General features: G+C 42.1%; 1 protein-coding gene across 1 annotated transcript in view; it reads right to left on the bottom strand.

The window, feature by feature from the left end:
• Nucleotides 1–18318, bottom strand: part of hcn4 (hyperpolarization activated cyclic nucleotide-gated potassium channel 4) — a gene marked incomplete at both ends in the record, with an annotated part of 164557 nt that overhangs the window by 117471 nt on the left and 28768 nt on the right. Inside the window, one exon of the mRNA XM_084055428.1 lies at nt 608–1031. Within this exon, the coding sequence (XP_083911554.1) occupies nt 608–1031 (424 nt within the window). The remainder of the gene's footprint in view (nt 1–607; nt 1032–18318) is intronic.

Genomic DNA, 18318 nt, shown 5'->3' with positions numbered 1-18318 from the left:
ATGCTCTTGTTAAGATCGGTCTCCTATTAACTGAACAATTACTCAACTATTGAATTATTGGCTCAGGAATGCGACAAAAACAAAAACAATCTCCATGAATTCAAGGCTTCATGGGGCTATATCAGTATTTCTTTGACCACTTAAACACTTGCATTCCTTATTATAGGGAAAGCTTTCGCAGAAAATAGCACCTCGACAAGCTCACAAGGCGTCGCGCTGCGACGCGTTGTGAACTTGTCGATCAGCTATTTTCTGCAAAAGCTTTCCCCACAATAACAGAAAACTGAAAATACACTAGCATAGAGCCCTGAGGGACTCGGCTCAACAATATAGGGTTTAAGTTGTTAAAGGAGTAGTTCACCCCAAAAAAGAATCTTATTTTCAATCAATTACACACCCCATGAAGCCTTGAATCCATGGAGATTTCTTTGTCCTAAGACCCCGCCGGTTATCAAATTATTGGCTAAGGAATGCGACAAAAAACTAAAAAAATCTCCATGAATTCAAGGCTTCATGGGGTGTGTAATTGACATAGAATGAGAAATGTGTTGGGTGAACTACCCCTTTAAGTTCAACGTGGATAGACCTCTCTCTCGCGGCTCCCTACCTCTTCCCACTGGTGGATGTAGCGTATGAGCCTGGACAGCCTGAGCAGCCGGAGCAGGCTGAGGATCTTGGTGAAGCGCACGATGCGCAGGGCGCGCGCCGTCTTATAGAAGTCCGAGTCGATGCGCGTCTCCACGATGAGGAAGATGTAGTCCACCGGGATGGAGGAGATGAAGTCCACCACGAACCAGCTGCGCAGGTACTTGATCTTGATCTGCTGCGGGTCCAGGATGATCTCCGTGTTGTCCTCCTTGACGATGCCCGTGCGGAAGTTGAGCACCAGGTCCATGAGGAAGAAGGTGTCGGAGACCACGTTGAAGACGATCCAGGGCGGCGTGTGCTCGTCCTTGAAGAAGGTGATGCCCACCGGGATGATGATGAGGTTCCCCACCATCAGTAGCAGCATGGTCAGGTCCCAGTAGAACCTGGTGGAGGAGAGGGAGAGAGAAGAAAGAGAACATTTATTGATAGACGGACAGTAACCCTCGGCGTCACCATGGCCTTCCCCCACGGAGGAATAAATGAAACGATTATACAAGACAAAAAAATAAAATAACTAGGGGAATCATTTTGGAGGTGCACGACATGCTTGGTTCCGGCCGTGGGTTCCGGCCACCTGGTGACGTTAAGTTATTTCCGCTCCAGACCAGATCATAAAACGGAAAATGGTATTGATCCCAGGCTAGACCGACAGACAGACAGACAGACAGACAGACAGACAGACAGACAGACAGATAGACAGACAGACAGACAGACAGATAGGGCTGTCACGATTAAAACATTTAAGTTGTTCATTGTTATACAAATAATGATTTAATTGTGTTTTTGGCTTCATAATAAAAAAAATGCACTAGGAAGATAGATATGACAAATAAAATTAATTACTCACAAAATGTAATCATTTTACATTTAAAAAAATAAAACAAAATAGCAGAAATAGCTGATCTAAAAGCTTACAATGAATCACAAAGTGATTTTTCAACATGAAAACGATTATGCAAAATAATTGTGATTATCTCAATTAACTGCGATTAGGCGATTATGTAATCATTGTGACAGGCCTACAGACAGACACACAGACTTTGTTGATCCTACACGTTGTCATGGCAGTACCGCAGTATGAAACACAGGATAGGTACAGGAACAAAGAAAAGAGATACAACGGTTTCATTCAACCTGTAGGCTGGAGATAGTGCTTATAGACACCTGGCTATGCAACACTATAATCCCCACGAGGGAAAACTTGAGCCATACCAAGAAATCAAGGCATCTTATACAGCATATTATGCAAACAGTGTTAAAAAGAATAATAAGCATACCCCAGATTTATCTCTGTGAGAGGTGATCGGAAAAGCAATTCAATTCAAGGGAGCTTTTCTGGCATGAGAAAACATACGTTTACTGCTGCTGCTGCTGTTGTTGCTTTGGAGTGTAGGATTATGTGTGAGTTTGTTTGTGACAGTTTGTTCCACATAATTACCACATCCTGGGTTACAATCACAATCAAGACCTTGCATCATGTCGACCTCTGGATTCCTACCAGTGGCTTTGTACCGTACGATCTACAGCAGGGGTTCTCAAACTTTTTGACTGTTTGTTCTTAGCTATGATATGATATGATTGTAAAATAAGGAGAGGACAACGGATCATCTCGGACATTTAAGCCTTTTTTATTAGTAAAGGTGCTGGTAAGGGTTTGCTAATAATAAAGGCTTAAGTGTCCCGAGTTGCTCCAGTGTCCTCTCCCTTTTCGCTGCTGTTGTGTCCCGTTCCTGTGACGCACCGGACCACCGGATCTAAGCGTAAGTTCAATAAGGAAGATCTCTGGGGAAGCTCCACAAACATCCTTTCATTCACAGCTTGAAGTGTGTGTGCGCTTCTAGCCAATTGCCAATCTGCAGCCAGACAATCTGCAGTCAGCCAATCAGGCGATTGGACTCTGTCTATAAATATCACTGCCTCTGCTCCTGTCATTCTCTTTTCAGCAAGCGACGAGTAACCCACCCCCATGCCCAACTCCACCTTAAAGTCACAATTGTCTACAGTTGAGAAGGAAGGAGGTTCATCTGCACTGCCACCACCAGCGTCTAGACTTCAGGGGGGTTCTCCCTATTAAAAGCTAATCTTATATGTTGAATGTTAACAGAGTCTAATTGATCTTTCCCTTATTGAAATAGTAATAGTTGGGGAAGATTGCTAGGTCACCTCCTAAAATTTGTCAGGTGGTTAAGCCTGACATTTGTCTATAGGCCACCCTCTTATTTTCCCTCTACACCAAGTGTCTTTGCCAAAAATAGCTGATCTACAAGCTCTTGTAGATTGGTAATTAAATGTTTGCCTTAGAATGGGGGTGCTAGGGTTCATGTGGTAAATGCATTTCATTTATTCAACCATGCAATAGCCTCTGAAAAATTCAAAACCAGTGTTTCAAAAATCTAATAATACATTAATTTCACATCAGTGGTGAAGCCAGTAGTAAACTGCTGAGGCCAGTAGTGTCCTCCTCACACAATTTAGAGAATCTGTGCACTCAAAAGATTGGCCTATGATGCTACAAAATACAATTTATGAATGATTCTAACCACTGAGGGATTACAGCTAAAGTCAACAAAATAATAGCCAACAACGTCAGGGTCATTAAGTAAAAAAAAAGATGATCAGATTGCTTTGTTTGTCTTTCTGCTCATGCATATCTCTCTCTCTCGATTTGTTTATCAGACCCTCCCATCGCTGGCACTGATTACATAAGATGGATGGGTCAGTTGTGCGTAACGGCGATCCACTCCCTATTGCCGATGTTGTTGTTCCTCTTAGCATACTCCAAAAAAACACATGGATTGGATGTCGTTTCGGGTCCTTTCAGGTCCTTGTAACAGTGCTGGCAGAGCTCACAAGGCACCACAACTATAAAAGGTAAAGAAAGGTCTGGCTCAATGCAAGAATGGATGAAGTTTCAAACTGGTGAAAGGCACTCTGCTTCAGGAGACCAGCTGAGACTAGAGTTGGACCATAGATAGGTGTACTGTACTGTAGTACTGGCCCAGCTGGATACAGCACGGTCCTTACTCTAGATTCATCTTCTATGGCAAAGCACAGAAGTAGAATAAACATGGAAGGCGCGTTGTGAACCTTAGATTTGTTATTCCATTTCCGGCGAATGTTGTGGTTAAACAATTAGCTTACTGTAGGCTGCAAGTGCAACCCTGGACAGTACCGGTAGACCAGTGAGGGTCACGTAGAACGACTTCTCCGAGTATCCTTCACTGTATACTGGGCTTGGATTCGCATTACGAAAGCGGGTATAGATACATCTTAGGAATAGCTTTGTATGCCGCACGGCTTTCAATTCTGCAAAAATGGTTAGATGAGGATCCCCCTGGTATAAAATTATGGTATGAGAAAATTGTGTCCATGTTACCAAACATGGACACAATAACCCTAACCCTAACCCTAACCCAGGGGTCAAGGACAGCCTCCTATGAGCCAATCCACCAAATCGTGGCTGCACCGTGGCTGGTGCTACACTGACAGTAATGTGAATGTGTTTGCTACTAACTAAAACATACAAATAAAGACATAGTCATTCATTACTCATGTTACCGCAACAGTAATCACTCAAGATCTCTCAAGACAGATTCTGCTAACAGCAGAATCTGTCAGCACCACTGCCCTAAACATGTAGTGTTGTTGTTAGTAGGAATAAACACAGATGCACCCGGGAGGAAGTGTAGAGTTCTGGTTTCTACACAAAAAATGAGGTGGTGCCCCCAGAGGCAAAAACAAAGGTGGGAAAATAATCCCTTTTTTTTTTTGAAACTACTACAGTACATTTACCTTTATTTAGGTCCATTGTGCCCTAAGCTTAGCCCCCCCCCCCCCCCCCCGAGCTTGATTTATTCTACCGTCACCCGACCAAAAACATATTTTTGAGTCAAGTGACATTTATCAAAAGGGTTGCGTGACAAAGTGTGCTTACTGTACGTTAGCCTTTGGAGGGTGACATTTTATTTGGAATACGTTTACAATTATCTGATTATAAACAAGACTAACAGTCTAAAAGCCCCTCAGAAAGGCCATAGGGAAAGAAAAACAAAACAAATCAGCAGGGTTCATCCTGCTGTGAGATATCTTGTGTGCAGTTGTTGACATTTTGGCCTTGAGGGTGGCGTTACAGCAAAGGTCATGTGGTCACACAAATAGTACAGTTTCTTCCTCCAGGGAACAGGAAGGCAAGCAGCAAGTGTCATGTGCAATCTGCCCAATAGGACAGGGGTCCTCAACGCTTTTCAGGTCACGGACCCCATAGCTGAGACAGAGATGAGGCAGGGACCCCCACTACATATTATATAAAATAATGTTGCATACTACATTCATAGATTCCATATAGTTTCATTGTTTGACAGCACGATCATCAGTGTATTTTGGATTCATGTTAATAAGCTTTTTTTCAGACATTTAAACACTTTAAACATTTCACTCTGCACTTAGTCTGCTCTTTTTCCCCCTCTAAACCACACTTCTTTGCTGAAAATAGCCTGGTGTTGGGAGCTTGTAGATCTGCTATTTTTGGCTAAAGTTCTCCTCAGAATAGGGATGCAATGGTTCAAGAGGTTAAAGAGAAAAACATGATCCTATCACACAAAGATTTTGTCTGATAGGCGCCCCTGTAGTAACTCTGAGGGCCCCCTAGGGGTCCCGGACCGCCTGTTGAAGACGCCTGCGTTAGAATGTTGAGATATGGTGTGTGTCTGTGCACATGGGAACGTTAGGTAGGCCTGAGGGTGGCGCTAGAGGAAAGGATACTGGGTCAACCAAACTCAGTGGGGATCATCCAAGTCAAAATGATGCATCCTTCCTGCTGCATGCTGACCTTGTTACACCTTCACCAAAGTAACTCGATGTTCTCAGTTCGCCGTGGTTAAGACCAGGATTATAGAGGGAGAGCACCTCAGTTCAAAGTAAGTAGATCAGGATCAAAAGGGATTTGAAAAATAAAAATGATTTTGATATTTAATTCAAGTTACATCTGACAAGTGAAATTTCAATTTGACCAAACTGTCAAAAATAAATAAATAATAAAAAAAAAAACATCAAAGATGAAGAACAAAAATACGAACGCATGTGCCTGCAAGCACGCACACACGAGCGTGTGTGTGTGTTTGCTCTGTGAGTGTTATAATTGCTTCCCTTCAGGAGGGTATATTCCCCAAAGTCTTATAATCCAGTGAACTTGTATAACCTCTGGCTGTGCTACGATCATACGGGCACAGAGCTGCTGGACCTAACAGTACACACACACACACGCACACGCACGCACACGCACACACACACACACACACACACACACACACACACACACACACACACACACACCAATTAATTAGTTAATTCATTAATCATTTAACTCTATCCAACACTAAATGGGGAGGAAACATTGATCGGTTTTGGATCAAATTGTATTTCGTCTCTGTCGGGTGGAAACCTCATGTGCAAAACTGTTACTTTTCAGGATTCAAATTCAAAAGCAGCAGAAGTAGCAGATCTACAAGCTCAAAACGCAGCTCGAACATTGATCTTCTACTTTTGTGTGACGCTGTTTAGTATGATCAAGCAGGGTGTTCATTTACGAGAAAAAAAACACAAAACAAAACGATTGTTGCCGTCTCCTCCTTCTTGGTACATTTTCAAAGTCTTCCAAAGTGCTAATTAGCGTAAACTCGTAAACGAGTTGCCCCCCAGTGTCTCTCTGATATTCCGTCGTCTACAATTTGTCACTATACTTCCAACATAATTTAAAGACAAGCTTTGATGTGTTCCAACGGTATGGATGGACATACTGTAGTGGTGGAAACTGGAAAGTAACTAAGTACATTTACTCAAGTACCGTAATTATGTAAAGTTTTGAGGTATTTTTTACTTTAATGGAGTACTTCCAATTTTCAAAAAATGTACTTCAACTCCACTACATCACAAAGTTAAATATTGTACTTTTACTCCACTAAAACTATTTGGAAAACTTTAGTTACAAGTTACTTTGAAGATTTTGATTATTATTACAAAACCACTTCAGACCTATGGCAATTTGAAAATGGCCGATCTATAAGCTCACAACGCGTCGCTTTGCGACGTGTTGTGAGCTTGTAGATCTGCTATTTTCAGAGGATTGGAACACTTGTGAAATGGGACCTGCATAATGAGTACTTGAAGAAGTACGTGAAGAAGATGTGAGTTCTTCTTCCATCACTGCCCATATGATCAGTGAATAAAGCTGGGGGGACTTTTTCAATGACCCCCCCCCACACACACACACACACACACACACACACACACACACACACACACACACACACACACACACACACACACACACACACACACACACACACACACACACACACACACACACACACACACACACACAGGTTAAGAACAGGATTAGGGGACGTCTCAGTCCAAAGTAGATAAGGATCAAAAGGGATTTGAAAATATTGTTAGGGTGATTTTGATGTTTAATTTAAGTCGCATCTGACAAATGATGAAAGTTCAGTTTGACCAAACTGTCAAAATAAATCAAATAAACAGTAAAGACAGATAAAGAACACATACAAATGCACAGTGCGATCCCACATACTGTACATAAATGTGCGCACAAATGTGCGTTTGCTTTGTGAGGGTTATAATTGCTTCCCTTCAGGTCAGGAGGGTATATTTCCCAAAGTCTTGTAATCCAGTAAACCTATAACCTGGCTAATGTTAAGGAATTCTCAATATCTAAAGTGAGTTGTGCGTATTTCATTTAGAGAACTCTAAATTGTGTGTGCGTATGTCCTTGTAACCACAGTACCACCAGTTAGTGTGTAGCTATGTTGGAAAATGTATGTCTTAATCCATTTAGACTGGGTAAGAATTTGTGTCATTTTTAGATTTATGTGGCTATTCAAAAATAGCAGATATACAAACAAGCTCATAGCGCAGCGCTGGGCATGGGTCATGTGCTGGGAATGGGTCAGACAGGACGTTCCATTGCATTGTATTGTGTAGTGCATGTAAGTCTACCTCATTGTACTCGAGTACTAAAATCTCATATACTTTGAAATCAGTTGGTATCTCATTTTCCTCATGTGTACCTTTATGTTTCCTGAGTACCCCAATATTATATTATGTCTCCCATTGGAGATATAATATTTCCAAAGCAAAATTGATCAGTTTCGATCACATTGAGATGTACCGACAAGGAGGAGACAGCAACAAATACAAAGTCTTCCAAAGTGCTAATTAGCATGTGTCAAACTGAGTTTGTCCCAGCAGCATCTCTCTGATCTTCAGTCATCTAAAATCATCTTTGAAAGATGATTTAATGTGAGCTTTTGAAAGTGACTTCCAAATCCATTCTTCATGGATTTGGGATGAGTTCCAAGTGTTTGTCGTCAGTGAATAACCCCCCCCCCCCCGCCCCCCACCACCCCACACACACTCACACGCACGTGCGCACACACACAAGCATGCATGCACACAGACCGCACACAAACAAATGCACTTCGTGTGCCAGACATCCTTGTATGCAGCTCTGTCAGCTAACAGTCCTTCTAATGCTGGTGTAATGACTTACACGTCGTCTCTGTCAGGTGGAAAACTCATGTGTCCAAAACAGTTACTTTTCAGTATTAAAAGTATTAAAAGTAGCAAAAGTAGCAAAAGTAGCAAAAGCTCGAAACGCAGTGCTTGAGATTGCAGATCTGCTACTTTTGATGCTCTCGTGTGACGCTGTAGTATGATCAAGTAGGCCGTTAATTTAACACTAAAAGTTATAAAATATGGAAATACATATATATATATATATTTGTTTTTGAAGCAAACATTTTTTAACTCAAATCTTCTGAAGGTCCCTAGCACAAAATACTTTTCAGATGGGGGTCCGCAGCGAAATACATATGATTTTGGGGGGTCCTTGACATGAAAAACGCACTGGCGTACGGAACCTCCAGCAGCCCGCAGACAGAGAGGTCCGTTTACTGTAAATCACACCTCCTGCCTGTGGTTAGCCACGGCTCCCAATCCAAAGAGCAATCAGGGTTAACCGTTAATTACAAAGTGTGTGGTGACCTCGTCCATCTTCCCAGCCGGAGGGTTGGGGATATAAATTGTGCTTACCGCCAGGTTTTGTAATTGAATCCAGATTGGCTCTTTTGTGTAAAGGATGATATATTCCGGGCGGCAATCGAGGCGCTCCCTGGATTGGATCAAGGGGGGAAAATAAGGCACTGCATTGTGTGAACTGCATGGCTGCATGCAGGCCAGGGTGATTTAGCCACAGCTAAGTTTAACCAGGCCATAAACATCTGTCTCTGAACAAAAAAAAAAAACATTTGAGGCGGAGGAGCCTATAAGAAATGAGAAGGACGGGATGCTACAGCTGTAGCCATAGCAGATGATCTATATTTTCCCGCTGCAAGCTTGGTGGCACTATAGCAAATAATTTGGTGCGCTGTCACTTGCTTGTTGAAGCCTCGAGTCTAAATTATCCCATTAAGACCAGGAACGCATCTCTATGTCATTTTAAGATTTCTTTGGACTATTCAAAAATAGCAGATCTACAAGCTCACGCTATGAGCTTGTAGATCTGCTATTTTTGAAAAATCTTGAAAATCTGTTCAAATCTTTGAATATATATATGTATATTTCTAAAGCGAACATTTGTAACTCAAATCTTTGGTTCTGGGGGATTCTACAAATGTCTTCTAAATATCTAACAGTTTTTAAAAAGAAAACTTATGTTGCTATATATCAGTGGTTCTTAAAACTTTTTTCATGTCAAGGACCACCTAAAATCATATGTATTTGGCCGCGGACCCCCATCTAAAAATACTTAGTTCCAGGGACCCCCCAGAAGCAAGGATGTTCGCTTTAAAAATATATACATTCAAAGATTTTCACATATTTTCACGATTTAAAAAAAATGGCAGATCTACAAGCTCATAGCGCGGCAGAGTGCCGCGCTATGAGCTTGTAGATCGGCTATTTTTGAATCTTAAAGTGACACAGATGCGTTCCCGGTCTTAATGGGTTATTATGCTGGAGTCACAATTCATGAAGTTAACGACAATTGGGCTGACCCATGGCACTTGGCATTACACAGTGCACCGGCATGAAGAGCTCTTATGTATAATAAGTTTGTAATATTGGGTTCATTACACAGGCTTTATAGAGCAACACAATAGCACTGTACTGGCTCTCTTTCCAATCTTCTGCAGAGGTCAAGGAAACTTGATTTAGTTTTTTTTGTCGCGGCCAAATATATATCTAGTTGCACTAAAAGGTTTGAGAACCACTGCTGTAGAAAACGGGTATTCTGAAATAGAGAGCATGTTTAACGGATGCTCCTCGTCACTAACACATGATACACATAAATAATATGGTGTTTATGTAATTCTCTCCAGCTGACATGTTTTTGGGGTCTGTAATTGACTGCATCTGCCAACATACAGTATACATGGATACAGAGGTGATTGTGATGCTACATTAACTACTTTTGCTGGGGACCCCACCTGCCCCCCAGGACCCCTGGGACCACTTTGAGAACCAATGCGCTACAGTACCTGCATTATGACGCAAAACAGAATATCCTTCAGGCCACGAGGTCCTCAACTTATTGGTGGCATAAAAGTGAAATATGAGAAGAGAGTGAAAGTTGCGTCATACATAGCTGAACATATAATGCATATATTTAAAAAGCCCTATTGTTGTGCTGTAGTTTCTATATTGCAGTGGTTAGCTCTGTGGAGATTAGAGGTTCCATTGCTGTTGCTGAAAATACAACAGCTATCTTTGGGTACATTACCTCTGAATACACATTTGTTATATTGTTAACAAGCACCTACACACACACACACACACACACACACACACACACACACACACACACACACACACACACACACACACACACACACACACACACACACACACACACACACACACACACACACACACACACACACACACAGTGTTTAATTCTGTCTCATGTGCACACTCTCATGTACATTTACACATATCGTTGCCGTTCGGCAGAAACCTATTAAGGCAGCTTTCCACCGCACCGATTTTGGCCCGACGCGTCGTGGAAGCGTTGTTCAGTCGGTTAGGGGGGTCCGTGGCAGGCTAGGCTGAAAGTTATAATGCATTAGCACATCAATGGGCACGTCGGCTGACAGACTAAATGCCAACTTTTGCCAACCGAATACCAGTCTGTTGCAGTCTGAACTAGTCTGTTGGTGGAGAGTCACCTTTACCGGTATCTCCATATTTAAACTTTTTGCGTTTTTTCGTAAATTAACACCCTATTGATCATACTACAGCATCACACAAAAGCATCAGATCTACAAGCTTTGAGCTTGTAGATCTGCTACTTTTTGAATTTTAATCCTGACAAGTAACTGTTTTGGACATGTGAGGTTTCCACCCCCGACAGAGACAATATACACACACACACACACACACACACACACACACACACACACACACACACACACACACACACACACACACACACACACACACACACACACACACACACACACACACACACACACACACACACACACACACACACACACACACACACACAAGAGGCAGCAGCAGTGACAGTAATTGGAATTCTTCAAAGTAAGAGGGTATCCACTGTTACGGCTCCTTGTCAAGCAGTTATATTTAGAACGACACGGCGGCGCTGCCACTGCGTTTGCTCAAGTTAATATTTAAAGCCCAGGAGGGACAAGAGAAAACTTCAAAGACCTGCAACACAAACACAGGTAATGACATTTGTTCTTTGCGTTCCCACGTTTCCGGGGCTTTAGTGATGCCGGCAAACATCCTGCACATTTATAAACAGCTTGGTGGTAGGATGGTGGTGCATGGTGCATGAGCCTTGATTGATACGAGCCGAATCAGATTGAACTGGATGGAGCGTGTCTGTAGCAGTGTGTGTATAGCAGTGTGCTATACACACAGTGCTTAGTGCTTCTCAAACGTTTTCATGTCAAGGACCCCCCATGATATGTTATGCATTTGGTTATGGACCCCCCCCCCCCCCCATTTCAAAATATTTTGCACTAGGGAGGGACCCCAGAAGCAAAGATTAGTGTTCAAAATCGCTGCAGTAATGTTCAAGATTTTTCAAAAAAATCTCAAAATATTTTGTTCCAGTGACCCCCAGAAGCAAAGATTTGAGTTACGAATGTTGGCTTTAAAAAATATATATATTCAAAGATTTGCACACACTTTGAGGGCCACAGGGACTTGTGACCTAGAGAAAAAAGGCCTATGGTTTAGCTTAGTTGAGATAGAGGTGGTGTCTGTCGCTCGCCAAAATATAGCAGATCTACAAGCTCACACAAGGCATCGCAATGCAACACGCACATGGACACTGTGAGCTCGTAGACTGGCCATTTTCAAAGCATAAATCAGGCTCAAGGCGACTGGCTGGCAAGGAGGGCTCTGCTGCAGAGCGGACAGAGGACCCCTGGGGGGCCGTTGCAGACAGAGATGTTGTAAACAGTGCTGGAAAGGAACTAAGTACATTTACTCGAGTACTGAACCTGAATCTTCATATAATTGGTCCTCACGTTCATTATAATACGGTACACTTTTTGTCTTTTTATTCCTGGAAAGTCAGCATGCTATAATGGAAGCCATTGTTCTCGTGTTAATAAAAATCTAAATACAAAAATTGAAACTGTGTCAAAAAAAAACCTTTATCCACATGTATGTTGGCTATTCGAAAACAGCAGCTAAAAGCTCACTGTGAGCTTGTACATCTGCTATTTTTGAACATTTTAGAAAATGTTTGAGAACGAAAGTTTGAGAACTACCGATTTAGAAGGCCTTTGTAGAATCGGCCTCAGGTTTTAATGGGTTAAAAGAAGCAGTGTAGCCCCCCCTCATCGTGAAAAACAAATACTTATTTCCAAATATCAAGGGCAATCCACGGTACGCTTTCCAATACACAGAACATAATCAGAAGATGGTGTCTCATCATAAGACAAGATTGTTTTTATTGACCCACAAACAAAGTACAACAAAGTACTGTATTTCACGTTCAAGACAGTATACAGTCGCGTTCTACCCTGTATGTATGTATCTATTGAAATTAGCCGATCTACAAGCTCACAACGCGTCGCATCGCGACGCGTTGTAAGCTTGTAGACCGGCTATTTTCAAATATTTTAGTACTTTTACTTTTGGTACTTTAAGTACATTTTGATGCCAATACTTTTGCCCTTTTACTCAAGTACATTTTGAATTACGGACTTTTACTTGTAACGGAGTACTTCTACATTGCAGTATTGGTACTTTTACTTAAGTAAAGCAATTGAGTACTTTTTCCACCACACACACACACACACACACACACACACACACACACACACACACACACACACACACACACACACACACACACACACACACACACACACACACACACACACACACACACACACACACACACACACACACACACACACAGTACGATTTCTCCTTTCCAATGTTGCGGTCGCCTCCTGATGGAGGTCAGCACAACTAAACATAGCAGGGATCCATTTACTGTGTTTTATTATGCATTGGGACCCTGTCATGGAGGAACAATGTGTCTATAAATACAGTGTGGAACAGCGCAAGGGCTGTCGGTAGAACATAGCAAAGGCATAATAAAGACTTGAAAATAAATCTCTGCACGCCATGCTGCAAATCATGGACTTACGTATATATGGACTGCTGTTTTTCCTCGCCAGAAGATAGTCGGACGTGTCCTCTGTTAGTGCGGGCCACTAAGTCCATTTTTATGTTACAATAGTTCACTTTGTGATACAAGCGCCAAATTTGGCATGAACAATGCCTAGGACCTACTTTTTCAGAAAAGCCCGTTAGCCACGCAAAAAAATGTGTATTTTGACCTGGATTGTGATTGGATTTTGATTATTTTGGTATCAACATATGGGCCGCCCCCCCCCCCCCCAATGTCTGGATCACAAATTGTTCTAATCGTCACATTTGCAGGCACTCAGCTGTGTGCACTGAACGCCAAAGCGGTAGCACTTGCATCTACCACGACGTTCAATCTTGCACCGGCTTTTGTCAGTTGTTCACAAATCTGGGCAATTGTCATCCACGCTACTTGCCAAATGTCATCTTCTGCTCGCCATCCCCAGCTGGCAGGGCTCTCTGTATGACATTTGACATACAGTTACCTGGCTTCAGACAGGGGCAACTTGATAAGTGGCATGCTTCACATGATGTGCAAGAGATGCCCTTGTAGGTGGAATGGCATCATAGGACCTCTGCTTCCATGCAAACAGGTAAAATCTTGCATCATCAACCCCATCACCAGTGCTGTTCTTGTCATGCACTGTTACTGGTGGGTATTGACTGAGCTTCTGGAAGACATGAGACACTTCAGGCCACACTTACCGGGTTTCTGTCTTTTTGCCTTTTCCCACGAAAGGTTGACACGACATCACATCCAGTGAAAGTGTGAAAGAAAGGATGCCAATGGATTTTTCAGGGCCTAGATTCTTCACTAAATCGTGAACTGGTAACCAACAACAACACAATACAGTACAGTACAGTGCTGTTCAATAACAATACAGTACAGCACTGTGCTGTGCTGTACAATAGCAAAACAGTATAGTACTGTGCTGTACAATAACAGAACAGTACAGTAGAGTAAAGTACAGCGCTGTACAATAACAGTACAGTACTGTTTTGTAATGTGTTTGTTTGTCCTGTTTTAAGTGGTTACTTAGTTTTTACTTTACTGTTGTGTTCGTTTTATTTTGTTGTAACGTTTCCTGTCTTGTCTCATTACCTTCTGATTAGTTTTATTTCTCCACCTGTGTCCCGTTAGTCCCTTAGCTCAATGGTGCGCATTCTGCGCAACCTTTTTACAGTACACCCTCAGAAAACATTTGGATTATCCAATCACAATACAGGTAAAAAAACACATAAAATGTCTTTCGCCGGCAGCCATTTTGGAAAATGGCAGTCATATATATATTTTTTGCATGGCTAACGGGGGGAGGGGGTGGGGGGGGAGTCAAAACTATGTTCTGATGCCAAAATAATCAAAATTGGATTATCCAATCACAATCCAGGTCAAAAACCACATAGCATGTCTTTCGCCGGCAGCCATTTTGGAAAATGGCAGCCATATTGTTTTTTTTTGGGTGGCTAACGGGCTTTTGTGAACAAGTAGGTCCAGAAGAAACTTTGTGGAAAATTTGGCGCTTGTATCACAAAGTGAAGTATCGTGTCACTAACAGCCCCTACTATGTTGTGAATATCAATGCAGAGGTGAGTTGACACTGTATGCCTAACTATGCCTAAACCTAACCTTATTCCTAATCTTAACCTCAGTAAAACTATGCCTAAACCTAACCTTATTCCTAAACGTGACCTCAATAAACTATACCTAAACCTAACCGTATTCCTAATCTTAACCTCAGTAAGACTATACCTAAACCTGAACATAATTATTCCTAACCTTAAACCTCAGTAAAACAAAAACAAGAATGCAAGAACCGCTGGGGGGTGAGTGTGTTTTGGGGCTAGAGTTCCAGTTACCGCACAGATAAGTCACTACTCACTGCCAATGCTAACAGTCTCTCTTTATACCTAGCGTTAATAGTAAACAAAATAGAAAGAAAAAATAAGTCATGTAACTCTGAGAGCGTACAAGTGGAACCAAGTGGAACCAAATGGACCCGTAAACGTAAAGGGTCCATTTGGTTCTATTTGTACGCTCCAGGCCCGGATTGGCCGTCGGGAGGACCGGGACTATTCCCGGTGGCCTGCCCTCTAGTGGCCTGCCTGCATCCTTGCATCAAAAAAAAATATCAGGTCAGGCCAGCCATCCACAGCCAGCGCGGCGCTTAAGTGATGCAGCAAAAAAAAATCTCTCCTAAACTCAGGCCAGGCCAACCACAGTCAATTTCAATTCAATGCAGTCAGTGTTGCTTGCAGCTCAGTGCAGCTGCGGGCCTCCCCCCTACCTTTAACCCCCAAAAAGGCCCCCCTTTTGTAAGGCCCCCCAAAAATAAGGCCCCCCAAAAAAAGGGCCCCCCAAAAAAAACGGCGCGCGCGCTGGCCTGGGTGGGCGTGTATCTCCCGGCCAGATTTGGAGTCCCACTCCGGCCCTGGTACGCTCTCAAGAGTTATGGAGGTCCTTGAAATTTGTTTTTGGTCTACCACTGGTTTAGACCATTGGTTCTCAAAGGACCCCAGGGGTCCTTATGGGGTACCAGGGGGTCCCCAGCTAAATTAGTTACAATTAGTTACTAAATTAGCGTCACAATCATTTTAACCACTTTAACCATAATACTTTGGCTATTCAAAAATAGCAGATCTACAAGCTCATGACGCGGCACCGAGTGCCACGTTATGAGCTTGTAGATCTGCTATTTTTTTTAAATCATGAAAATGTGTGCAAATCTTTGAATATATATAGAAATATATATATATTTTTTTTTTAAAGCGAACATGTTTAACTCAAATCTTTGCTTCTGGAGGTCCCAGTCACAAAATATGAGAGGGGGGGGGGGTCCGCAGCCAAATATGTATGATTTTGGGGGTCCTTCACATGAAAAAGTTTGAGAACCACTGGTTTAGACGGCCGCATACAGTTCAACACAGCTGGAGCTGGACAGGTTGAGAAAGCCAGTCGCTTTGATTCAACGTCGTCGTCTTTGCTTCACAGTTTTTATTTCTCACCTACAGCCCTGCCTGTCTGTTTGTATCCATGGCTCACAGCTCAAACAAAGGTACAGCTCAACTTCCTCCTGATCAGTGCTGGAACAAGTACTTAGATTTTGGACTCGAGTAAAAGTAGCAATAATACCACAGTGTAAAAAATTACTTTTGTTGCTGTCGCCGGGCAGTAACCTCTAATCTCTATACAATGTTTTTTTTTACTTTTTGTGTTTTTTTTCTTTACCCATTAAGACCTGGAACGCATCTGTGTCTCTTTTTGATTTGAGCTAAAAAAAAAGCACTATTTTACACTTTAGCTTTTCAAAAATAGCAGATATACAAGCTCGTAGATCTGCTATTTTTGAAAAATTGTGAAAACATGTGCAAACCTTTGAATATATCTTTTTTTAAAGCTAACATTTGTAACTGAAATCTTTGCTTCTAGGGGGTCCCTGGAACAAAATGTTTTGAGATGGGGGTCGGCGGCCAAATACTTATGATTTGGGGGTCCTTGACATAAAAAAGATTGAGCATTGCTGATATAGAAACATACGTTTTTCAGAAAACTGTTGAGATTTAGGAGACATGTAGAACCGGCTTCAGGTCTTAATGGGTTAATCAACGCCCTACTTGATCGTACTGCAGCGTCGCACGAAAGCATCAAAAGTAGCAGATCTGCAAGCTCGAAACTTTTGAGCTTGTAGATCTGCTACTTTTGAATTTGAATACTGAAAAGAAAAGAAAAGGTTTTGGACACGTTGTTACAAGTACTGTAAAAGTCCTGCATTCAAATTCGGAAAGTCAAAGTACCGAAGTATTAGCATCAAGATACACTCAAAAGGCAATGATAGTAGGCTATACTCATTATGCAGAATGCCCACTTCAGAATCATATATATCATGTTATTGGACTATAATTACTGATCATTAACTACAGCCGCTATTTTAGACTTAAATACCTTTTGAAGATTTTGATTCATAATTTGATGAATTAGTATAATAACTAATAATTTAAAGCTGTCAAATAGATCTAGTGGAATAAAAAGCACAACATTTGCACCTCTGAGTTGTAGTAGAGCAGCATATGTACAGAGCAGAAGCATTATTATTAAGTATCAAGAAATGGAAATCGTCTCTGTCGGGTGGAAACCTCATATGTCCAAGACTGTAACTTTTCAGGATTCAATTTCAAAAATAGCAAAAGTAGCACAGCTCCAACAGATCTGCTACTTTTGATTCTCGTGTGTGACGCTGTAGCATGATCAAGTAGGGCGTCCGTTTACGGAGAGAACACAAAAAGTTAAAATATGGAGATAAGAGATTTCTGCCCCGACAGCAACGAAATACTCAAGCAGAGTAAAAGCACCTCGAATTGAACGCATTCATTGAGTAAATGTACTCAGTTACTTTACACCGCACCGCTGACAATAGGAGTCGTATAACGTGTTTCTCCACTAGCAGTGGTCTCCAGTGGACTGACTGGGGGGACAGACACATGTTCTCACCCCCACAGAGTGCTCCTGCTTACATGATAAGCCTCTTTCTTGAGCCCCCCCCCCCCCCCCCCCCCACCCCCCAAGCCTCATTCTGCCACAGCCTGGTGTCCAAGAAGTCACTCTGAGCCTCCATTAAGCAGCAGATAGCTCGAGCTTGGACATGCACTGGTGGTGTCACTCAAATCCCTCAAAGCACATTTGGATTGTGGGGTCGAACGGCGAACATGGTGTTACTACAGTGTTTAAACTGGTTTGTTTGTTTGCTTGTTCGTTTGTGTGTGCACGTGTTTGGTGGGTCCGGAAAGGGGGTCCATGGCTTAAAGCATATCAAACTGGGGGTTATTCAAAATGATGGTGCGCGGTGATGTCATACTTCACTTTGTTGTTACTTTATTTAATTTATTTAAAATATTCTTTCAACATTCAATGTGTTATTTATTTGTATGTATTGTCTTTTTTGTTAATGGTACAGCAAG

This window comes from Gymnoscopelus microlampas (genome assembly GCF_963454915.1).
Source record: "Gymnoscopelus microlampas genome assembly, chromosome: 1".
Lineage (NCBI taxonomy): Eukaryota > Metazoa > Chordata > Actinopteri > Myctophiformes > Myctophidae > Gymnoscopelus > Gymnoscopelus microlampas.
Note: the sequence above shows the minus strand (reverse complement) of the source record. Positions and strands in the feature narration are given on the sequence as shown.